The sequence below is a fragment of the Diabrotica virgifera genome, chromosome 5 (assembly GCF_917563875.1).
Source record: "Diabrotica virgifera virgifera chromosome 5, PGI_DIABVI_V3a".
In the NCBI taxonomy this organism is placed as follows: Eukaryota; Metazoa; Arthropoda; class Insecta; order Coleoptera; family Chrysomelidae; genus Diabrotica; species Diabrotica virgifera.
Window position 1 is genome coordinate 248,594,110 of NC_065447.1, and position 26,253 is coordinate 248,620,362.

Consider the following 26,253-nt stretch of genomic DNA (forward strand, 5'->3'; position numbering starts at 1 on the left):
GACTGTAGTAGATACGTTAGTTTGCTTTGTTCTTTCCCATAGTTCTGTATTAGTTATTTTATTTGGCCAGTATATTTTCAGGATTTTTCTTAGAGATTTGTTTACAAATGTTTGTAGTTTTTTAGTTGTATTTTCGTCCTGTTTCCATGTTTCTGCTCCATAGAGCAGTATACTTTTAATGCAACTGTTAAATATTTTAATTTTTGTTGTTTCCGATATTTCGTTTGTTTGCCAAATTTTATTTAAAGCGTTGAATGCGTGTTGCGCCTTTGTTATTCTCGTCTGTATATCCTTTTTACACCCCCCGCTCCTTTCCATGACAGATCCCAGATATGTGAACTTGTCTACCTCTTCTACTTCTTTACCGTTTATCATTATTTTATTATTTGGATGGTTATTATTTTTTAGAAGTTTAGTTTTTTCTGTGTTTATTCGAAGTCCGATCGTGTCGGAGTACTGTGCCAATTTGTCAATTTTTGCTTGCATATGATTTCGGTGTTCAGTTATAAGGCAGATGTCATCTGCAAATTCGAGATCTTCTAGCTGTTTGAAAAGGTTCCACCTGATGCCTGTTCGATCGTCGATTACTTTCCTCATTACCCAATCTATCATAATAAGAAATAGGGTAGGGGATAGTACACAACCCTGTTTGACTCCACTTTCTATGGATATTTCTTCTGTTACTTCACCTGAATGTTCTAGTTTGGCTTTGTATCCTTCGTAGAAGAGTTTAATAAAGTTTATGATTTTTTGTGGTATCCCATATAATCTAAGGATTTTCCACATCTGTGCCCTATTTACACGGTCAAAGGCCTTTTCGAAGTCGATAAAACTCACATATATATCTTTATTCCATTCATTTGTTTGTTCCAAGATAATTCTAAGGGTGCAAATGTGATCAATAGTGGAATGGTTGGAACGGAAGCCTGCTTGGTTGTTTCTCAGTTTTTTATCTAGTTCCGGCTTCAATCTTTCCAAAATGATTTTGGTCAGCACTTTGGATGTAGCACTTAGTAGTGTTATTGCACGCCAATTGTTGCATTTGCTCAGGTCTCCTTTTTTGGGTATTTTTATAATCAATCCCTCTTTCCACTCCTTTGGCAATTCTTCGTCCGTCCATATTTTATTCAAAAGTGTATGCAGCATCTCTACTGACTGCTCGGTGTCTGCTTTTATTATGTCAATGGGTATATTGTCGATTCCTGCGGCTTTGCCATTTTTTAGTAGTTTTAGGGTGTTTCCAATTTCTTCCATTGTAATTTCTCCAATATTCACTTCTAGCTCTGGTGATTCTACTTCATCTTCTATGATTTGAGTTATTTCATGCTTAGCATATATCTCTTGGAAGTATTCCTTCCATCTTTGTATTATTTCTTTCTCATTTTTTATTCTATTTCCTTGTTTATCCTTTACTTCTCGTATATTTCGTTGTGCTTTTCCTGTTAAGTTTCGTATGACTGTATATTGTGTTCGTAAGTCGTTTTCTTTCGCTGCTTCTTCTGATATATTTAGCATCTCATTTATATAGTTTCTTTTATCTTTTCTGGCTTGTTTTTTTACTTCTGCGTTTTTTGCCTTGTATTTCCTTTCAAGTGCCCTCTCTTCTTCCGATCCTTCCTTTTGTAGAATTTCTTCTTTGATCTTTTTTCTTTCTTCTATCAGTAGTAGAGTGTCTTTGGTAATCCATTTTTTATTTTGTCTTCTTTTTAATCCGATTGTTTCTTTTGCTGTATTCATCATCACTTCTTTAAAATATTTCCATGTTTCTTCGACTGACTCTCCAGTTTGTTGTGATACTGTTCGGTTAATTGCCAGTTTCTCACTGAATTTATTTCTTATACATTCTTGTTTTAGGGCATCAACGTTGTACTTGTTCCTTCTGCTGATTTTTTGGTTTTTATCTCTGGCTAATTTCATTTTTAGTCTCGCTTTGATTAGCATGTGGTCTGATCCCACATCAGCACCTCTTAAGCTCCTGACATCTTGCAGCCAGCTTCTCCATTTATATTCAATTATTATGTGGTCTATTTGATTCTTGTATCTCCCTCCCGGTGATTTCCATGTTTCCTTATGTATCCGCTTATGTTTAAAGATGCTTCCGCCTATTAAAAGTTCATTTTGCTCACAAAATTCGATTAATCGATTTCCATTGTCGTTTCTCTCTCCGATTCCCTCCTTTCCCATCACATGTTCATGTCCTTTATTATCATTTCCTATTTTTGCATTAAAGTCTCCGATTACTATTTTTATATCTCTTCTATATTTATTATTAATCTTATTAAACGTTGTTTGTAGTTGCTCGTAAAATTCTTCCTTCTCATTTTCGTCGTTTTTATTTGTGGGAGCATATACATTTATTACTATTATGTTATAATATCTTGCCTTCAGTCTCGCCCAAATAATCCTTTCTGACACTGGTTCCCACTCTACTAGAGCCTTTCTCCCCTTTTGGGCTAGCAGTATTGCCACTCCCTTTTCGTGTTTGTCATTTACATCCGTATTCCCAGAATATATCATTAGCTGTTGGTCACCTACTCGGGTTGATCCACTACCATTCCATCTTGTTTCGCTTAGTCCGACAATGTCTAATTTGTACTTATCAATCTCTTGGCTTACCTGCTCCAATTTGCCGGTTTCGTGTAGGGTTCTTACATTCCATGCACCTATAAATATGTTCTCTCTTATGTCTATTTCATGTTTATCTTTCGTTTTTGCTCTATTTCTATTTTCGTCCTTGCTCAATTCCTTTTTCTGTGCCTTGTCTGTCGTGATTTGTGCTTTTGTTTGTGTATTTTCATCTTCTGTTAGTTTTTTGGATTTCCCTGGTCTTCTTCTAGCTGGTTGCTGTATTGATTCCATTTGTGTGTTTTTCCATCTATTATTAATTTATTATATTTTATTGTAACACTTTTACCCTTATTAATTTCTTCATTTGCGACTTGTCTTATTTTTTTCTGTGTTTGTAGTTCTTCTTTTGTTATGTCATTATTTATATATACTTTATTGCCTTTTATGTGTTTTAGTTTAGCTTTATTTTGCATGATCTTTTCTTTTTCAAACTTGTTCTGTAGTTTGACCAAACATGTTTTTTCTCCCAGTTTGATAACTTCTTCGATTTGAACATTGATATTCATTTCTTTTTCCATGAAGTTTCCTACAGTTTGTTTCAGTGCATTTCTATCGATTGTATCTATTGGCAAGCCTTGTATTACAACATTATTTACTTTCCTTTCCTTTTCTAGTCTTTGTACACGTATTTTCATATCGTTTAGTTCTTTTTTCATTTCTTCCTTCTCCTTGTGTTTAGTTTGGTTTTCTTGTTTAACTTTCTCCAATTCTGTTTTCAGGTCGTTTAGTTCCTCCCAGTACTTTCTCTGTTCATTCTTTATCTCTTTTACTTCCGTTGTTAAATTTTTTGTTTCTGTGGTTAAGTCATGCATCATTTTAATAATTTGATCGAGCTTATTATCTTCGTTACGGGTTTTGTTAAGCGATCTAGACACTTTTTTACTTTTTTGGAACAATTCTTCCTCTTCTTCTCTGTTCCTCTTTCTATGGTCTTCTGATGTGTCGTCGTCCGAATCCACTTTGTATCTATCCATTATTTTTACCGGTGTTAACAAATTCGAAGCCATTTTTTGTGGCGCAGCGTGCATGTATTACTCACTCCCGTTACTTAATAGTCCAATCGGTGTTTTGTCACTGTTCGGTTTGCGAAAAAGTGCCGAGCCCGCCTCAAAAGCGCGGAGGCTCTTCACCTTATCAAACCTAAATAGTTACTGTTATTTATAGTTCGTTAATTTGCATATGATATTTTTGTTCTTTCCCAATAAATATAAGAAATTGTACACATACAGATTATTTTCACTTACTTATATTCACTCCCGTTACTTAATAGTCCAATCGTTATTTTGTAACAGTTTGGTTTGCGAAAAAGTGGCGAGCCCGCCTCGATGGCTCAAAATCAAGTCACCTTATCAGAACTAATTAGTTTCTGGTTTTTATAGTTCTTTAATTTGCAAGCGATATTTTTGTTCTATTCAATAAATGTAAATATAAGAAATTGTACTTACAAATTATTCTGCTTGTTTTCTTGGCTCACTTTCTGCACAATTTCACTTTGTCACTTTATGGTTTCTTTGGCGCTTTAAAAGCTTTTTAATTATAGCCGTAATAATCACAAAACTTGATAAAAGTTACGAGCACTCATAAACACGTCTTACCAATTCAATTAGAGATGGGGAAATATACATAGTATGGAAAATATAATGTCACTCAAATTCAATAAAATTTATACGAATAGATTCGTTTTAAATTAACGGTCAAATCTTATCATTGCGCCAACTCTTAATTATGATTAATTACGGCGCAAATTGCAATTAAAGTTTATCGAAATCACATTTTTGGAGTCAGTAAAACTATCAGTTACAATCACTATTGCTCTGGGTGCTATTCAAAAGAGCTTAAACCCCGCTGGGCCTAAGCGGATTAGTGAAACTAATCCGCTGATTTATGGAGTACCGACAATTTGGGTATTATAAAATATTTTTTCTCTCTCTAACTTATGTAGGTATCCATTTGATTTCAGATTTATTTATATCAATTTCTGCTCTTATTATTGAAAATATGGAGTTGGCGCAATGATAAGATTTGACCGTTAATTTAAAACGAATCTATTCGTATAAATTTTATTGAATTTGAGTGACATTATATTTTCCATAAGATGTGTGCGATGTCCTTTTAATGTACTAAATTTTTAATGTGTTTACCTTTCTATAACATATAATACTTCTTTGACTAGTCAGATAAATTTATGTAATGTGTATACATTGTATAAAGGACATCGCACACATCTTATGGAAAATATAATGTCACTCAAATTCAATAAAATTTATACCAATAGACTCGTTTTAAATTAACGATCAAATCTTATCATTGCACCAACTCTCTATTTTCAAAAATAAGAGCAGAAATTGATATAAATAAATCTGAAATCAAATGGGTAGGTACATAAGTTAGAGAGAGAAAAAATATATTAAAATACCCAGATTTTCGGTACTCCATAAATCAGCGGATTAGTTTCACTAATCCGCTTAGGCCCAGCGGGATTTAACCTGTTATGAATAGCACTCAGAGCAATAATGATTGTAAACTAACATTTTATGGACTCCAAAAATGTGATTTCAATAAACTTTAATTGCAATTTGCGCCGTAATTAATCATAATTAAGAGTTGGCGCAATGATAAGAATTGATCGTTATATTAAAACGAATCTAATCGTATAAATTTTATTGAATTTGAGTGACATTATATTTTTCATAAGATGTGTGCGATGTCCTTTCTAGACGAATAAATTCTATCTATCATAGTTAGTGAAAAAATTATCACATTTATTAACTGAATTAATAATTTGAAATTATAAAAATAACAGTTATCCAAGAACATTCAAAAGCCGTCTCTTTAAATTAATTATGACATTTTCAAGTAGAATGACATTCTAGTAATGTTTACATATCTTAACCAGTGTGAATTTTACTACACGTAATTTGCTGTGTAAAGACAGAAAAAGTAGGGATACCCATAAAATATTTGCGAATTATGTACCGATGACCTTAATTTGTTTGAAAATGAATCGTGATGCATGAGAAAAATTATAGCAGACGAACAATACCGTCCATCATATCATTATCTGAGCTAGGTTGCTCCCTTCTTCTTCTGACTGGCCTATTTAGTACAGTTATCTTAGCAAGATCACTTTAATCCATCTGCATCTGCATAACATGGTCCACCTATCTTAGGCTTATCTGTTTTGATGGTTTTCGAGATATCTGCTTCACCAACAATTCTATAGAGTTTGAAATTATATCGCCTTCTCTACAGACGCTGTTCTTTAATTCCACCATATATCGTCCCTGCCATTTCCAACAATCGAATGTGAAAAGTGGTACTTTTCAGGAGAGCAAAATAACTCTTTTTTAGAAACTCCTAAATCAGTCCATTGACAAATGGGAACATTTTTATATTTTTTGTATGTAGTGTTTAATCCTTGTTAGATTGATAACAAATTTGAACTGCTTATCATTTTTCTCTTTCCAAAAAAATCACATTCGGTACTTTGCTTTTTGTATTAATCAAATATTTGTTTCGGTCCTATGTTTCAAAGTAGCGAATATATAATAGCGAATAACTGTATAATCAAATAATGAAAATCCGTGAAAATGAAATCATAAACTGCCTCACAAGAATTTCTTGGAAGCGATAATGAAACAAAATTCACACAAATTGTAAACACATGCATTTTGTTCTTCTCAGCAGTTTAGCATTTTCGACAGTTTGGAGATTATAATTGAATAACTGTTGAATAAATTACAACACAAACTAACGAATGTGACACATTCGACATTTAGCATTGTACAAATATACCTTTAGTTATATTTATACAAAACAAAAGTATTTAATACAACCATTTTTGTCAGTTTGCAGTCAACCTTATGGAAAAATGTTCATATTCGATAGTTTAACAGCATATTTCCTGTGCTCCTAATCAACCTACAATAACGAGAATTTGCCACAAGATGTATCACGTATAATGCGAGGACAAGGTATCAAATTTGAAAAACCTGATTTTTTACATTCGATAGTTGGAAATGGTAGGGATGATATGGTCTTCAATCATTTTCTTTAAAAAATTCGTAGTAACTTTTCATTTCAAGTTATCATTGCCCATGTTTCTGATCCATACATGAACACTGGCTGTATTATTTTTTATAAAGTTTTTACTTTGTTGCTCTTGATATAGGTACCTACATATCGCTCTTAGTTGAGGGCCTTAGCCAAAATAACAGTGGTCAGCCATGCATATTCTTTTTCTTATTTCTTTGGATGTGCTGTTTTCGCAGTTTACCAGTGACCCTAAGTAGCAGAATTCTTCCACTGTTTGCATAGTTTGCTGTTGATTTTGCTTGATTTTGTTGGTTCAATTATATCGCACCCTCAGTGCAAAACTGTTGTAAGTAAAAAATTTTATGAAAATGAAGTAATAATGGCATTCGCTTGTAAACATGCATATCTATCCCATGTAAAACTTTAGTAACTTTCAAATGCTCAACCGGCTAAATATCACAACTATCACACCAGCATTAGCACAGTGATAATAGCACGAAAATAATCAAAATTGTCTTTATCTCGAAACTTACTTATTTTGACTTATAAGAGTCTTGCACTGAGGGTGCGATATATTGCTTGTCTACTGTTCTATCCTTTCTTCTTTCATCTGATTTGGGGTTCTTTGAATTCACCCACTATCTTGTTTATTAGCAAAAATATTTTTTCAGGGATGTTGTGAAAAAGCAAAAACCCTCCCATGGTCCTTAAACTCAGGCCTGCAACCACAAACCCAAGCCCTGATGGAAGTAGCACAAAAAATAATGGACAGAGATGCCTGTCTACTGCCGGGATATTTGCTAGTAAATGAGCTACAGAAGGCTTTCCCAGACTGCCCCCATTGGAGACTGTCTGCCCTGTTTTCAGACTATGTAGAAAGTTTTAGAGCTTGTGCCCAAATGGTATCTATTATTGGACAGACTGAAATGCGGCCAGTTGTTGAACATAGCGGGTGTCCTGAGCATCTGGTGAATCCTTGGAAATTGGATCCACAAACCCTAAGATTTGCTGTAAAAGGTAAGTAATGGAGCAAAAATATTGGAACACTTTTTTCATAGTTTAAAATTTTATTTAAGTTTACATAACCATATTATTCATAATATTTAAAACTCCAAAATCAAAATTGTATGATAAATGAAATATTACAAAGGAACTAAACAACATAAATTCGTTGTGTAATTGTGTAAATATTTTTTCAGGAACTTTACCGTACTCCCCAGAACTACTAGAAAAGCAAACTGGCTTGCTGAGGTACGTTTTGGAACAGCCCTATAGCCGTGACATGGTTTGTGGCATGTTGGGTTTAAACAAACAACACAAACAGCATTGCCAAGCCATCGAAGAGCAATTGATTGAGCTAGTGGTATTGGCACTAGAAAAAACAGAGGTTGAAGGTGATGAACAAGCAACCCAAGATCTTTGGCTTCATTTATCCTCACAGCTTATTTACTTTGTGCTATTTCAATTTGCTAGTTTTCCTAGTTTGGTGATGTCCCTGCATTCTAGATTGCAAGGGAGGGATTTGAGAAGAGGTAAGAAATACAACATTCAAAAACAGTAATAATTTCAAATAAAAAAAGTAAAATGAGAGATATTAAAGCCATTTTGTCAAAATTTATCATATGAACGTTGTTGATTTGAATTTTTGTTGAATCCACAAATGTTTGATGTAATTTTGAATATTTAGTGTTTTGATTTACTTATCATTTTAAGGAAATCCGAGCATTATTTATAAGCTCTTGTGATCTGATTTTGCTAGACGATCAGCTCCTCTTTCTGCTAAATTGGTATTTTTTTACATTATTGCACAATTTCAGGCAGAGATCAGCTGATGTGGGTTCTGCTACAGTTCATTTCTGGTTCCATACAACGCAACCCATTGTCCAACTTCCTACCAGTTTTAAGACTATATGAATTGCTCTATCCCGAAGAAGACCAACCTCTAACAGTTCCAGACTACAACCAACCACAGTGCACCCGACAGATGGCCATGACCTGTATCTGGATTCATCTGACTAAAAAAGCTCAAACTGAACAGGCCAATATCACTTGGCCAGTGCCTGCGAAGTTGAGAGCTCACCATGATTTTTTGCAGCATTTGGTTCCTCCTAATAATGCTGCTCTTGCAATGGGAAATGACTACAGGATTGCTTTGTTATGCAATGCCTACTCAACCAATCAGGATTACTTTAGGTGAGTACAGAATTATTTACTGCAATTTTTAGTAATTTTTAGTAAAATAAAATTTGTAGTATCAGGAGGTAGGTAAAGGAAAAGTCAAACAATAAGGAATCCACGTAATTTTCCCCTTGTTGCCGTATTCTAAATTTGAAAAAATATATAGAAAATAATCAGATTTTTTGACATGCCTGACATGTCATTCTTATTAGAGCGAGCATTTCATTGGGTCCAATTAGTGACAAGTTTATATGACGTCATTATTATATTTGGAGAGATTGTAAATGGTAACTGACTTCTGTCATAATATTGGAGGTTAAATATAATGTCAAACAATAGACCATTCCAACATGCTGTCAAGATTATGTCAATATGGCGGCTAGGAGGGAAACATAAATGTTATTCTATCAGTTCTTAATGTGTTTTAGATCATTTTAGTGGCATTTATTTGTAATTTGGTTTTGTACGAGGATTAATTTAACATTTTTACTGGAATAATCGATGATATGATTCATTTCTGTTGTGTTTTGAAGTGTGGAATGTAAAGTAATCCTGATAAAGTTCAATTTTATCGGTTACTTTCAGTGCTTTATTTTAAGCATAAAACCAACTGAACTAAATAAGTTATGATCTGAGAGACATAAACAATGGTCAAATATAACAATAAAGCTATGAAATTTACTATAAAAATGCTAAATAACTAACTACTGCACCTACAAGCAACATCTGTATTGTCTGCCAACAACTTTCGAAAATATTCACTCATCTTTATTTATTCACTGCTTTAAACAAAATCAGTAACAAAATGTTCGCAAAATACAACTCAAAAACTATTAAAGGGGTAAAAAATTTAAAAAACACGTTTAGTTATGGCATGCTCCACTCTGATTGTCTCTGCAAATACACTTATTGGGAGGTGACATAAACGTCAAAGTCTTGAAATGGCCTATTGTTTTCAAATTATATTTTATTTATTTACTTTATTTTAACTACAGCTTATTTTTTAACCCTTTCCCTTCCCTATCCTTGATTGGTAGATTAGGTTCGTAATAGTTTTGTCACAGAATATATAACCACACAGAAGCGAATCTGACTGTCGTTTCCATTACTTTTGTTGGGACCGAAATATTTGACCTTGTGCACCAGTTACAGAATAGAACTTGATGTTCTAAGGAATAGACCATTCCAAATTAGGTAATATTTTTGACAAGTTGTTATTAATTAAATATCAAATATAAAATTTAACTATACAATATAAATAAAATATAAAATAAAACATATATAAATATAAAATTTAACTATAAACAACTGTCACGTCAGTCGCAAAAGTGAGGTTGCACCAGTTACGTTGACACATGAGCATGAAAATTATGTTACCGTTTTCGGCAGGAGTTTGCTTCTGTATGGTTATTTATTCTGTGGTTTTGTTGTATGGTAGGTTTAGTTTGGCATTAATTTTAAGAAATGTTGCTGGCTAAATGGACGCAGCCCCAAAGGCCATAAAGAACAAGAAAAAAAATAAACAAACAAAAATCTTACATAACCCTCTATATTACATCATGACTTTGACATTTATATTACAGATAATTATTAAGGTTTGTTCCAACCAGCGCAGCGGTCAAACCAGTCAGAAACTATCAGCGAATAGTCGATCAGCGCGAGTAGAGGGGATAGCACTGATGACTGTATTATGTTCTCGCACTGACCAACTGTTTGCTGACGATTTCTGACTAGTTTGACTGTTAGTTGGAACAGACCTTTTATTTCACACTCTTAAAGACAAAGAAAAACAGTGTAGCCGGTAGATATTTTGGTAAATATACATATTTTTTTATTCGGCAACAACGCTTTCTTGCTAAACCTATCGGTAGCAAAAAAACTAATAGATATACGAGGAAAAATGTGTTGAATTTGTTTGTCGTCAAGATTGTTATGGTGGGTTATGATGTCATTAAATCTATGTCGTGCATTCTTAATTGTTTGATTTTCAGTTTAGATCGGTATATTCCAAAAAAACAAAAAACTATCATCTATTCTTGATGAAGTATGTAGTTTTGTTATGTCTTTTGTATTATTTAATTTACCCTTACAAATTTTCTTAAATACAGACCAAAAGTTAGATGTATGTAGTAATTTTTCATTTCCAGTAAACCAATGGCTGCCCTTGTTGAAACAATCCAAGGAAGCGCTAAATCGTCTTCTCCACCAACAGCTCCCCTCAGCATGACAGTTTTAGACTCGCTCACTGTTCATTCGAAAATGAGCCTAATCCACAGCATAGTAACACACGTCATCAAGTCATCCCAGGCCAAATCTGGAATGCCGCTTTCCCCAGCTCTAGTAGAAACCTACAGTAGGCTTCTAGTCTACACAGAAATTGAATCTCTGGGAATCAAAGGGTTTCTGAACCAGCTATTACCGCAGGTGTATAAGTTTCATGCTTGGGGAACTTTGTATACTCTACTGGAGATGTTCAGCTACAGGATGCACCATATACATCCCCACTATAGAGTACAGTTGTTGAGTCATCTGCATTCTTTGGCTGCAGTACCGCAGGCTAATCAAACTCAACTTCATTTGTGCGTAGAATCTACAGCTTTGAGGCTAATAACAGGTGAGTTTATAAAAACGTTGTCTAACTGTATTCTGTCTATTCTATAAAACTGTCTTCAGTATTTGCTATCGCCTCTCCCTTCTATTTTGGCAGTCTTTTTCTCTTAAATTTCTTTCCGACATCATCTTGGTTCATCATATTTATCCATGTGCTTGCTGATTTGTCTCGTTTTCGTTTTTCTGTGAGGGTCCATTCTAACAGTTTTTTTGAGATTCTTCTTTCCTCTACTCGTCTTACGTGTCTCTACCGTACTAGCTGTTGTCTTTCCGTCGTCGTTTCTTATGTATTGTAGTCTAACTCTTCTTGCTGACCTCCTCCAAAAATTCTTCTCAGTGGCTAGTACTTTTTGGTTAATTGCCAGACTTCAGCTCCATAGGTTAGTACTGGTTTTAATATTGCGTTGTAAATTCGTTTTTTATTTTCTGCTCTTATATTTTTTTTATTGAAAGACTGATAAATTTTGTACACACTTTACAATGTATTTATTTCTTTGGCTAAGCGCCTTCAACAAAATTGTCATCATCGGAGCTAATGGTAAATAAAAGGTAAAAATACCACTACTTAAGGTTATGTGCATACTATGAAGATGCTCCTGCACATTAGTGATGTTGAAAAAGTAACTATTCGTTACAAAGTACTCGTTACTTACGAATACCGAAAGTAACGATTACTATACAGAGATGCAAATCGTTACTTTGATTACTCTGATTACTTCGTTACATCATACCAATCGTATTAGAGCGAGTAACGACTATTGTATCTACTTTGATTACTCTGATTACTTCGTTACTTCCTATCAATTGTATCAGAGCGAGTAACGACTATTGTATCTACTTTGATTACTTTGATTACTCTGATTACTTCGTACCAATCGTATCAGAGCGAGTAACGACTATTGTATCTACTTTGATTACTCTGATTACTTCGTACTTCGTGAAGGTCGTTATTATATCGGAATAACTAGCTAACAAACTAGCTACCTACTCAGAAATAAGGTTCTCTATATGATTACTGGTACTCAAATACAAAAGTAATCATAGTAATCAAATCATTTTTATTTCTTAAACAGATTGGTGAAGGTCGTTGTTATATCGGAATACGTATACAGACCTAACTACTGAGAAATACGATTCTCGATATGATTACCGGTACTCAAATACAAAAGTAATCATAGTAATCAAAGTAACGAATACTGTAAATGATTACTTTATACAAAATACCTACCTACTGAGAAAAACGATTTTCGATATGATTACCCGTACTCAAATACAAAAGTAATCATAGTAATCAAAGTAACGAATACTGTAAATGATTACTTTATACAAAAGTATCGATTTGTAACGAATACTCGAAAGTAACTATAATCAACATCACTATTGCACATAACCTCAAGTAGTGGTACTGTTTCCTTCTATTGCCTATTAGCTACGATGACGACAATTTTGTCGAAAGCGTTTAGCTCAGGAAACAAATACATTTTACACACTTTGACATACTATTTTTTTACTTTATTGGTTATATTTTTTGGCTACAGTACCGAATTCAGGGCTCCTATCACCTGTATTCACTTAACTATCCTTTCCTTAATATTTTCTTCTTTTCGTCCTGTATGATTTCGTTTGTTTTATTCCCGGACATACATATTAATTGCAGCTTGCAATGGTCTCCTGTTCCAGGTTCAGGTTCTCCCTTTCTTCCCTTTTACATTTATTTCCCAAGAAAATACTCGGCTGATCAATTATATTCATTGTTTCACCAGGTTTAGGTAGTAAAGACGTACAGCCAGAACTATCCCGATTTCTGACAGAACCCAAAGGCATAGTATCCGCAGAATCCGAGGAGCTAAACAGAGCCCTGATCTTAACTCTAGCAAGAGCAACCCACGTCACCGGCACAGACGGTACTTGGTGCCACGAATTGCTAGCCACGATCGCCCAAAGCACCCCACACGCGTGGGCCCCACAGACCTTGGAATGTTTCCCTAGGGCCATGGCCGAATTTTTCACCCAACACGTCGTTCCTAAAGAGAACAAACAACAGTTGAAGAAAGCTGTGGAGGAAGAGAACAGGAAATGGGCTTCTATGAACAACGAGAATGACATAATGGCGCATTTCGGAGTGCCGGGGGCTCCTCCGTTGTTCCTGTGTCTTTTGTGGAGGATGTTGCTCGATACCAATCATATCAGCCCCATCGCTTACAAGTAAGTCTACATTTTTATATAGTTTCATTTCATATTTCATATTTCACAAGTATTATTTTTCTTTTATACACTACGGTTATTTTTTGATTAGATATACGGACTTAAAATGGCAACACTGCTGATTTCCCACTCACTATAATTCAATAGGATATGCTTTATTTTATTATTATAATTTATAGATACGTAAACATGAACAGTCTAGGCAACAGCATAAAGCCATAGAGTATCAATTTTATCTGCAAAATAGATATGGTTATTTCGGTTACTTTTTGAATATTCTTGGACAATTGTTACTTGCTAATTGCTTAAATTATTCATTAATTAAATTAATTGCAAATGTATTCAGTGATTGCAAAAATTTATATACTATGCAATAAAACCTAATAATCGAGAAAAGAGAAAAATAATTGATAAAGTGATTTTAATAATATACTGTTATCTACTTATTGTAAATTGGTCATTTCAGAACTCTTGAGTATAAGCAGGAGGAGTAAACTAAAAAGACAGATTCACACCCAAGAAAGTCACTAGAAAAATCACCAAATACATCTTCTTTTTTGGTTGATCATACAATATTATATTGTACTAATACATCGCTAAAGAGTTCTTAAAACAACTTTTTTTATATAAAAGTAGATTAAAAATTAAAGGAATAACTCAGAAAACACAAAAAATCGCTGATATACTCCTTCTCAGAGGCATCTTTCAGTGCGTCACAGTTTTTCGATTTCTTTCTAACGCATTAAGTTGGAAGTGACAGAAAAAAGGTACGTCCGTGATTAACATCATTTATAACATTTATTCTAGTTGTTGATAGATGGCGCTATAATCGAACAAAAAATTATTTATGTATTATCTATGTGACTATAATCTGTACAATTTATAAAACTATACAAATCAAAGAACATACCTTTTTATAAATGAAATAAACACAATTGATTTGTTTTTATACCAAATTACGATTAGGTACGATTCTGACAACTGTGAGAATTTAACTAAAATGTCATGCTATGATTCTCTACATTCTTAAAATCATATATTACGTCATTAATGACACACTGAAAGACTGAGAAGAACTTTAAATTATAGTCGTATAGATGTGTAATAAGTAAATAATGGGTAAATAGGTACCTAAATCTTTTTTTCTTCCAATTATAGCGCCATCTATCAACAACTGGAATAAATGTTATAAATGTGTATGTATCACGAACGTACCTTTTTTTCTGTCACTTGTGTCACACTGAAAAAAGCCTCTGAGAAGCACCATATAATTTAATTAACCTATGAAATGCCAATAGTGTCAAAATCTCATAAATTCCATTAGTGTCAAAATTTCATAACAGTGGAGTAATCTTACCTGAGGAAGCATTACGGCGCGGTATATTTGAATTACTCTTCCTGGTTTAAAAATGAGATAATTGTATCTGAGATAATTTTGAACAAAAATGTTTATTAGCACTTTTTGTGTAGAATGGACCGTTCTCTTAGAAGCAACGAAATTATGATTACCGAAAATTGAAATATGCCTAAAAACACTGAATTTCAACTTTCACAATACAAACCATCTAAAACTGCTTCATTTTGTTGCACTAGTACGTTTTTCGAAATTACTAAACTTCAGCTACAAATTTCACCCAATGCAGCCTTCGTAGAGAAGCATTTCCCGTGACGTGAGATCGTTTGTAATGTGAAAGTTTAAATTCAGCATTTTGTAGGCATATTTCATATACAGAGTGGGCCACAGAAAAGATTTCACCTCGATATTTGGCCGTATTTATCAGATTTTAAGGAAATAATAAAACAGGTCAATTTTTGATCTAAGGGGACACATTTTTATGGTACACATATCTGTCATTTGTCAACCCCCTCCCTTCCACTTCCCCCATCCCTTATTTTTAAATAGGGAATAGGGGTCGTGTGCTAGCTTATTTAAAAGGTTATTCAATTCTCTATTTAGTAATACAAACATTGACATAATTATTTATACAGTATGTCCAAGAAAAATTATTTTGAATTAAATTAATTGACAAAGAAGAAGAATGTATGTAATTTATTTAACTCAATACATTCTACTGCTGGCAGAAAACAGACAAAAATGTTTATTTGATAAATAATCATTGTTTGTTGCTTAAATTCAATATTCAACCTACCAAGAGACAAATGGGTGGCAGCTTGAACATTGAAATTAAGCGAAAAGCAATGTCTATTTATCAAAAAACATTTTTTCTGTTTTGTTACAGCAGCAGAATGTATTTTGAATTAAATAAATTACATACATTCTTCTTTTTGTGTTAATTAATTTAATTAAAATATTTTTTTCTTGGCACCATATATAAAAAATTATCTTAATGTTGATATTACTGAATAGAGAATTGAATAACATTTTAAATGAGCTAGCACACGACCCCTATTCCCTATTTAAAAATAAGGGGTGGGGGAAGTGGAAGGGAAGGGGTTGACAAATGACAGATGTATGTACCGTAAAAATGTGTCTCCCTTAGATCAAAAATTGACCTGTTTTTTTATTTCCTTAAAATCTAATAAATACTGCCAAATTTCGAAGTGGACTCTTTTGTTTGGCCCACTCTGTATAATCGTATATTTAGATAACTCAGTATCGAAATTTCATGTTATATGTTTTAAAGATTAGGCTCTAACAATGAAAATTCCACAGCGATTGGTCAATACAAGTGATACATTTTATTGATCTCATGAGAATCGTAAAAGAAAGGAACATATCGCACAACGTTTATTTATTTAATAGCTTTATAGAAATTGACCGAATTTGCGACAAAATGCAAAAATTACATATGAAAACTACACTCTTCACCTTCAAAACGCATTGTGGTTTTTGTCGATAGGACCACAGCATAATAAACTAGACCAGCAAGGACACTCCCCGATGCCGCCTTTGAAGTTGAAAAGTACAGAGTCGCCATTTTTCGCGTAGTACATCTCAGTGGTGATGTGATGTGTTCGTTCATCAGTGTTGCCGATGTCACTATATGAAATTATATTAAGCCACTGCTAAAATGATCAGATTTTGCCAAAAATTATGTTAAAATTTTTGATCTTGGTAGTTTCTAAGGGTAATAAAAATACATTAAGAAAAAAGTTATTTTATTCAACTTGTTAATTCAAAAATACTTGTAACAAAATTATATGTAATATTATACTATAATAAAACTACATCTGGAACGCTTTCAAATAAAATTTCCTCATCCTTATCTTGTGAAAATGAAGACTTTATGTGATTAAAATAATTTAACATTTTTTGTCTGTTTGAAAGGAGCAACATTGTTTTACTCCTTCACTTTTGCTAACACTAATTTAATATTTGCTCACAGATCGCATTTAAACGTCGACAGACAACGATATCTAAGAAAACGTGATTTTTTTATTTCTGCATAGGGCTTTTCATCGATTGTCATTTGTTTCGAGCTTCTGTCATGTGTTACATAATATTAATATATCTACGTCATACGTCTTTGGTTTGTATCATTGGTATTAGGGAGTTTTTGTTGCTACGTAACGTACGCATCTCCGTATACGTAAAGCAACTAACGTGTCGTAGAGGATGAATGTTAAAATAGGTAGTTTTTGTAACTGCCTTAACGTAACGTAAAGCAAATCGTAAAGTCACTTTTAAATTTCGTTGACATTCAAAAAAATAAAACAATGTTCACACAATATACAATTAATATACAAATGTAAAAAAAGATAAATGAATAATGAAATTGTATGGTTTTAATTGCTTCTATTTAAATATAAAAATATTATTTTTCCTTAGGTTAAAATTTTTTTATTTTTGTTTATACCTACTTTTTAGTTGTAAATTATTGTATACCTACATCAGAATTCCAGTAGGTATAATGTAAATAGTGTGGTAATATTTATTTGAAAATTTTACTGAAACTAGGTAATTTGTTTATCTAGTTATTAATTGTGGTGATCACTGTATTTCTTAAATTAATACAAGATTTGTTTGTTTTGCTTTATTAATAGACAACTTAAAAACAATAAAATTTTAAATCTATTATGAAGTTCCAATTTCCAATTACAAACAGAATAATTTTACTCAAATAGACTAAACCAATAACCAATATAACCTTAAAATGTTTATAAACGGATAGTACGCTGATGAAATGTTCATTTGGTAGGTAATCGGGCAAGATTCTCGTGTGCATTCGGTGACTTTCGGCTCGATAGGGATGCGTATGAACCTAACGTACCAGCCCGTAACCTTAGGTAATACGTATCGCGATACGGGAGTTCAACCATTAATGCGCAAGCGTATATGTCAAAAAGATGCGTTACGTTTACGTATTTGTGTGCACAAAAACTCCCTATTACCAATAACGTACGACGTAGATATATTATTATTATGTGACACATGACAGAAGCTCGAAACAAATGACTGAATGAAAAGTCCTATTGCTGCAGTATCAGTTATTGCACTAACTTTATTACCCGCAAGAGATTCTTTTTGAATATTTTCTGGAATTTCTGCAAAAGATTAACAATACAATCGCCATTCATCGTCAATATTTTGTGTTATGTCCCAATTATTGACATAATTCCACAGGCATACGTATAAAATTATGTTAAAAAATATTTATTATCAGAATGTCATAAAAGTTAAGTAAATCTGATAATTATGTACAAATCGGCCACACTGTCGATTTTCTACACTGTCTGGTACTACGCGAAAAATGGCCGACGATCTGCGCAGTAACAGTGCGCGAACTTTTCCCGCCTTCTAGTGTGTCACTGCTGTTGTATTTTCTATGCTGTGATAGGACACTATGATCAAAGTGAAACTATGATCATGAAACAGATGGTCACGTTTATAAGCAGGCTTGTTGACGAGGGATGTTGCGGCCGCAGTGCGGGCGGTAATGAGATCGATTAAGCTGTCGTAGTCGTTGTCATCTCCATGCACCTCCATGGCACCTACTCAGTTGGAACGCAAAATCCTATGCTAAAACGTTACAGGGCCGTACCTTTCTATCAGAGTATCCATTCGTTGCTATGATCAAAAGAAATCGAATTTTTACCGACGAGTTGATACACATTTTATTAAAAAAATTGATTTCACGCGCGTACCTGACATTCAAAATCGCCTGTCGCTTCAAGCGTTGTTTATGAGAAACTTTTCATGCTAATAATTTTGTTCAAAATTATCTTATCACAAAATTCTCAGTAGTAATTGCACGAGAGCTCTAAATTGATCGATTTGTTTCCCGAGTGACACTTTGACAGTTTTAATTTCACGACCCGAAGGGGAGTGAAATTATATCAAAGTGTCACGAGGGCAAAAATTCGATAATAATTTTAGAGATCGAGTGCAATTTGCTGCGATTATTTTATGAATAAAACTGTTCAAAACCAAAATTTTATTGTAATTTATTTATGTAAGTACAAATTAGTACAATTAAACACACAGTTGTTATAAATATTTGACGGTTGAAAGTCATCACTTTGATAATTTTTAAAACATTAATTGTCGTTAATGTCACTGAATGTATTTTTTCGTAGCAACGAAGGGCATCTGACGTAATATACTTGACGACGGGATATTATCAAAAATTATCGGGTATAATATCACAAGAGAGTGAGAATAAATTGAAAATAATGCGACAGTTTTTCGAAAATTTGTTGTCTGGCAATAGACACGAGTGATTATTGCCCAATGACAACAAATTTGAGTAAAAATGAAGCATTATTTTCTTATTTATTCTTACTGTCGTGTGATATTCGTAAGATTATTTTTTAATACGTATATTATGGATATTTTTTTTAAATGTGACAGTTGTCAAAATTAGGAAACTGGTTGTCATTAAACAGAAACAATCTACTTGAAAAAATTCTATCGGTAATTTTCTACACTAGATAATTCTCAGTATAATTTTAATCTGATTGGACAGAATTAAACACGTGATCAAATATCTTACTATACGATTGGAAGTTAAAATCATCAAAAAAAAATCAGTTTAATTTTTATTTCTGTAGCTTTCTATTGGTCAGAATCTCCTATGAATGAAATAATCAGTAGTAATTGCACGAGAGCTCTAAAATTATCGATTTGTTTCCCGAGTGACACTTTGACAGTTTTAATTTCACGACCCGAAGGGGAGTGAAATTATGTAAAAGTGGCTCGAGGGCAACAAGTCGATAATAATTTTAGAGATCGAGGGTAATTCGCTGAGATTATTTCATGAATAAAGCTGTCTTTTTAAATCATTTTAACTAATATTTTATTAATATTTTCACCTGAATATTTGCTAAACCTGTTTCTTGGTGTTCTCTGTGACAAGTTGTAAAGCATTAATTGTCATTAATGTCACTGAATGTTCATTTTTGCGTAGTAACGAAGGGCATCTGACGTAATGCTTGACGACGGAATATTATCAAAAATTATCACTGTCGTTTTTATTTCTGTAGCTTTCTACAAAAAGTTGAATATGGTAACTAACAGATTGGGTGACTTTTCAGAATTCTGGAACGAATAGGAGCCAGGGCACTCTCAGCACATCTGCGAAAATTCTGCGACTGCCTTGTATTCGAATTCAGCAACTCTCCAGGAGGCCAGCATGTTAATAAATGTGTAGATACTGTGAACGACATGATTTGGAAATACAACATCGTCACCATCGACCGCTTAGTATTATGTCTAGCTTTGAGAACTCAAGAAGGAAGCGAAGCACAAGTCTGTTCCTTTATTATACAGTTGGTTTTACTGAAAGCTTCTGAATTTAGAACGAGGGTACAGGACTTCGTTAAGGACAATTCTCCGGACCATTGGAATCAGACTAATTGGCACGAGAAGCATTTGGAGTTTCAGAGGAAGTATCCGGAGAAATTTGCTCCTGAGGAACAGAGTGGAGGTTACCATCCTAATTTTGGAAATGTCTGCTTAAGGTATGTTTCCGACCTATGGTTTTATATACATCAAAAACCCTTCTACCATATAATGTTGTACAGTTTAATTTACTTCTTAACACATTTCTTCCATTCTTTGCGTTATCGTATCAACATCCTTGCGTTTGTTCATATCACTTATGTCCAATATATTTCCGATTACTTCATCCCATGTCTGCCTCGGTCTTCTTTTTTGTTTTTCAATCCTCTTTTTTGTTTTTTAATATTTTTGCTTCTCACAGTCTTCTCACTGGTATGGTATCTTTCATCTGCTGTAAATGATCCCGCCAACTCAGCTGTCTCTTATCTAGAAACTCCAGTGTGTATTTTCAGTACGTTCGAAACAATCAATATAATTTAAATTTATAGGTTTCTACCGCTAAATTTCCCACCTCTACAAGTTTCTTCTCTTTTTATCTAACAATTTAATGTTTCCATCTATTGCGTTATTTTGTCGGTTATTAGCGCGCTCATCATTGTATAGGGCTAATAGTTTTATTATGGCTATGGCTTTATAAAACTTTTTTTATTATTTTTAGGTTTCTCCCGGTGTTTGACATTGTTATACATAGGTTTTTAGAAATACCTCAAGTCACAAAGAGCCTGGAAATTCTATTGGAACACCTAGGCTGTTTGTACAAATTTCACGACAGGCCAGTTACTTATTTGTATAATACTCTTCATTATTACGAGTCCAAGCTAAGAGAGAGGCCACCGTTTAAGAAAAAGTAAGTAAATTACAAAATTTAACACAAATCGTTATCTAACAATTAAACACTGAAAACCTTTGTTTTCAATATTTCTACAAATAATATGATATAACTAGACCCAAACCCAGACATCCAAAGTGAAGTTATCCTCCTACACCAAATTGTTCTATATGGTCCACATATGTCCACAATTGCCCAAATAATATAAAAAGTATCAAAAACCTCCACTTTTCACCCTCCGTAACTCTGGAACCGTTGATTTTATAACAATTATGTATCGGACCTTTTTTGTTTTAAATTTTATGTAGAACATTTTTGTATAGAACATTGTTTACACTAAAGCATAGTTTTAGAAATATTGATGAAAAACGTAAAAAAACTACTAAGTTACCGACTTCTCCCCCATCTCCCCTCCCCCCCCCCCAAACCAGACGCTCAAAATGGTGTAACTTTTTACTGAACAATATGTGGACCATATAGAATAATTTGGTGTTGGAGGAAAACTTTTACTTTGGATGTCTGGGTTAGGACTTTTTTTGGACCAATTATGCTATACCACCTCCGTAACTTTGGAACCGTCCATTTTATAAGGATTATTCATAGGGCTTTTTTATTTCAAATTTAATGTAGAACATTTTTGTATCCTACTAAAAATGATTATGAGTTAATGTCATTCCGTACGCACTTCAACTTTTTTGGCCTTACGGTAAAGCCCACACCGACAGACACAAATGTCCGAAAACTTTGACAAAACCTTTGACAAACGAATAGCAGAACAGAAAAGAACTTTCAACAATAGAAAAACAGATTGTACGTACGCATTTCACCTTCTAAATCATATTTCATTCTTTAATGAACAGTTTCAAATTCTTAAGATAACTTTATTAGAATCCATGGAAATTAAATAACTATTTTAATTGGAAAATAAGCCACAATTTAACTTGAAAAAATAATTTTATAACGTTTCGACTTCCACATCGGACGTCGTTGACAAAATACAAAATGTTAATTAATTTTATTTTTAATTAGGTACCGAACTTTATTTACAAAGTATTAAGTATTATTATTATTAATATTTTGACAACGACGTCCAATGTGGAAGTCGAAACGTTAATACAATCATTTTTTTTTTGTAAAATTGTGGCTTATTTCCCAATTAAAATAGTTAATTACAAAAATGCCAGAAAGAAATAGCTTCAGAAGAACATTATGGAAATTAATAAATTAAAAATACAGATATAATTCTGAATGACCAACTTGAGACAAACAGCTCCTCCCCACTCCTCAGTCTATCCAGTTAAAGACTTTAAGGTGCAGACACACAGTAAAATACATCACTTAAGAAAGGCACTCTGCCGAAACAGATGTCATGACACCAAATTTATAATAAATTTTGTGGAAATATTGAAAGCAAAACTTTTTCAGTGTTTTATTGTTAGATAAATTAAACTTCCATCAAGTGACGGTCGAATCCATCAATCCACTATTTTATTTTATAGATTAGTTGCGGCTGTGTTGGGAAGTCTGAAGGAAACTTTATCTGAACCGTATCAGGCATTCTTAAAGACCAATTCCGAGGAAATATGGCTACCGGAACTCGATTACTACATCCAGATGATCAAGAGAGTGGTGGAAGTCATCAACGGTTCAAATTCTAACTCTTCAACTGACTGGAGGTTCAACGAATTCCCCAACGCTGGTGCCCACATCCTGTACACTACCTGCGTTGAACTGATGGCACTTTCTGCTGGACCTAAAGCTATCGCCAACGGATTGCTTGATGTGGTTGCTAAAGGTAAGGCTTAAGGTCGATTTTGCATTATTATATATGTATTGAAACATTTTTTATTGGATCGAACTAAAAATTAGGTTATTTTGTCCAGATCCCACTGAACCACAAACCATACATACTCATAGACGTTTCACGTAAATTGTCAAGGTCAAGACAGCAAATTAGTTACCATTCCAATCCAGAGATGTCGCTGTCAGTCAATTTTCTTGTCATATTTAACAACTGACAGTTGACAATTAAATTAATTTGTTATTTACTTTTTATTTTACAGTTTGTGGTTTAATTATTTTATTATAGTGGTGTTACGTTTTTAATTAGATTTAATCACAATATTAATCAATTGTATTAACCATCCGTTTTTATGAGTAGAATTTTTAGTTTACAATTGATCATCCCGTGTTGTGTTTTTCCACATTTAAAAAAAACAATATAATAGATCCTGAAACAGTTTATTCCAATAGACAAGTGTGTCATCAACATTTCTGGCCTATATATTTTTGGAAGTTTGTAAAAGATTATAAGGTAATATTTATCTAAACAATCATCCTACAAGATTCTTTCAAAAATTTTCATTCAACTCAATATTACACATCAGTGCTTTCACGTGACACATGGCAGTAGTGTTTAGCATTTTGAAAACCAATTGGAATATTTGAAGTTTTCAGTAAAATATTGAATAAAACATTGAATTGTCTTTCTGTTGTTTTAATTTCCTGCGAAATTTCATCAAAAATCCCGCAAGATTTATAAGTGGAAATTCCCACGTAACTAAAATTTGTCAATTTAGTTCCCATTCCAATCAAGAGATGGCGTTAATTCGATCCGAAAGATTAACATGGTCGTGAAACGTCTATAAGTATATATGGTCTGTGCACTGAACCATGATATTGCGGTCGAACGCGATGACAAGTAAGATATGTCATCAATACGACTAACTTCACGCGCTACTTTGATACGAGAATTATAAAAAAATATGCATTGAAATCCAGATCCCGTAATTTTTTGAGCGTTATAAAGTGAGTACAAAGACACACATATTTCTTTTTTTGTAATTACAGCTTTAATTTACCGATATACTCTGCCGATAAGGTAGAGTCGTGTTGAGAAAACCAGGCGTGCCCGTTGGCATGTACTACATGCCTACTGAACTACGTGTCACTGTTTGACACATGAAAGTGCACTGAGGTCGTCGTGGTCGTTTAATCAATCCAATTTGTCTGACAACATTATGTAAAATAGCTATATATTTTTTTCTATTTCTTCTAAAGTGTTCGTATTCGAAAATTGGAATATCTCGGACATATTACACGTGGAGAGAGATACAACTTGTCCCAATTCATTATGCAGGGAAAGATCCAAAGAAAAAGAAGCATAGGGAGACAGAATATCGTGGCTGCGCAACCTGAGAGAATGGTAAGGATGTACATCAAATGAACTTGTCAGATCAGCCGTCGTATGATAATAGCTATGATGGTTGCCGACCTCCGTCACGGAGATGGCACTTGAAGAAGAAGAAGATTCGTATTTGGTAGAATTGAACAAAACATGTTAAACAAGCTACAGTTGAATTTAAAATGGAGTTATACAATAAAGACGTACATACATGATATTATTAATATAATTTCAGTTTTTGTGGACTGTATGAGGTTTCTGGTTTAAGTGGAAATTTATAGAGGGAATTATGATAAACAGACAATATTATAAGTTTATAAAAATCTTACCAAGTCTGTAAGTATAGTCACTGGTCACTGTTCGCGTTTTGATTAAACACATGTGCCGGTACCACTCGCAGATTAAATAGTTCTTGTATGAGCTTTAAATCTTTTCAACGGATCCGCGATTACTTTATGGCGAATTACTGTCTTAGGTCTTAGACTATTGCACAGAGAATAAGAGCGTTTGTTCCACGGTAATGGTACCTAAAAGAAAGGCAAAAAAGAGTTATATTTTTTTATTATTATTATTTTTAACGTTTTTGCTGGTAAACATCTGTCGTTTTTGTCTCTATTACCTTGAATTATTACATTCTGTGCATGTTGTACTAAACTGTTGTCATTGTAGATACGGATACATGTAAGTAGGGAAAACTGTTTGTATCTGTTATTAATAAATAAATATTATGTGTGTTGCGCACGGGAACTAACACAAGAGCGATGTTTTCGCTTTGGCTTATAGCACCAGAGCAGTGGCGGCTCGTGGCCTTAGAGGTAGGGTCGGCAAGGTCTTTTTGTATCCTCATATAGGCATACCATCCAATTAAAAGGCATAAATCATCATAGGAGATTTTTTTGTTTCGTTTACTTGACATTCTCTTTTTCATGGTGTTTCGACAATATGTTTTGATTCTTTTGAGACAAGAGAAATACCGTTCATTTAAAGCAGAAGTTGGTGGTAATAAGAGAATTGATGATCAGTTTGTTGTAATGAATTGCAGTACTTACTGAAAGTTCTTTGGCGAAGGTAACTTTTAAATTTTGAATCGTCAAAGAGATCAAAAATTTGCAAATCTTCTAAACTCGAAAAACGAGTATATATCTGCATAATACATAGTAGGTATCCAAAATTTCAAAATATACTCGTTTTCGAGATATGTATCATGCCTGTGTCTTTTTTGGGGTGGTTCGGAAATATCAAGCGAACCCAAGACGTCACTGCGTATACAGGGTGAGGCAAATAAAGGGCCTATTAGAAATATCTCGAGAACGAAAGGCAACAGAATCATGAAAATTGGAATAAAGGGGTTTTGAAGGATGATCTATTAAATGAAAATATTTTCATCTCTTTGCAACTTCCGGTTATACCGGAAGTTGCTTATAACTTCGTTTTTTTAAATGGGACACCCTGTATATTTTTACATTTTTTATTCTCTTCGATGTCTTCTTTCTTAAAATATGAGGTTTTGTAATATTATACAGAGTATTTTAAAAGATAATTACGTTTTTTTATTAATTTCGTAGCAAAATTAACACCCTGTAGAATTGTAGTAGTTTGACATCTAAAACTCTACTTACGTTCAAATGATTTTTAATATACTCTACTATTGTTAAGAATCATTAGTATAGCTAAATTTTTAATTTTAGTATACAGGGTTGGTCGAAACTCGGAATGAGTATTTTCTGAGTTTTCTTAAATGGAACACCCTGTATTTTAGTATTGTAATGAAAATATATTTTA

General features: G+C 33.3%; 1 protein-coding gene across 1 annotated transcript in view; it reads left to right on the plus strand.

The window, feature by feature from the left end:
- Positions 1 to 26,253, plus strand: part of LOC126884784 (mediator of RNA polymerase II transcription subunit 23) — a 41,258-nt gene that overhangs the window by 2,381 nt on the left and 12,624 nt on the right. The window contains exons 2-9 of the mRNA XM_050651010.1: positions 7,335 to 7,680; positions 7,863 to 8,195; positions 8,481 to 8,856; positions 10,989 to 11,455; positions 13,215 to 13,656; positions 20,152 to 20,577; positions 21,117 to 21,305; positions 22,787 to 23,082. Of these exons, the coding sequence (XP_050506967.1) occupies positions 7,335 to 7,680; positions 7,863 to 8,195; positions 8,481 to 8,856; positions 10,989 to 11,455; positions 13,215 to 13,656; positions 20,152 to 20,577; positions 21,117 to 21,305; positions 22,787 to 23,082 (2,875 nt within the window). The remainder of the gene's footprint in view (positions 1 to 7,334; positions 7,681 to 7,862; positions 8,196 to 8,480; positions 8,857 to 10,988; positions 11,456 to 13,214; positions 13,657 to 20,151; positions 20,578 to 21,116; positions 21,306 to 22,786; positions 23,083 to 26,253) is intronic.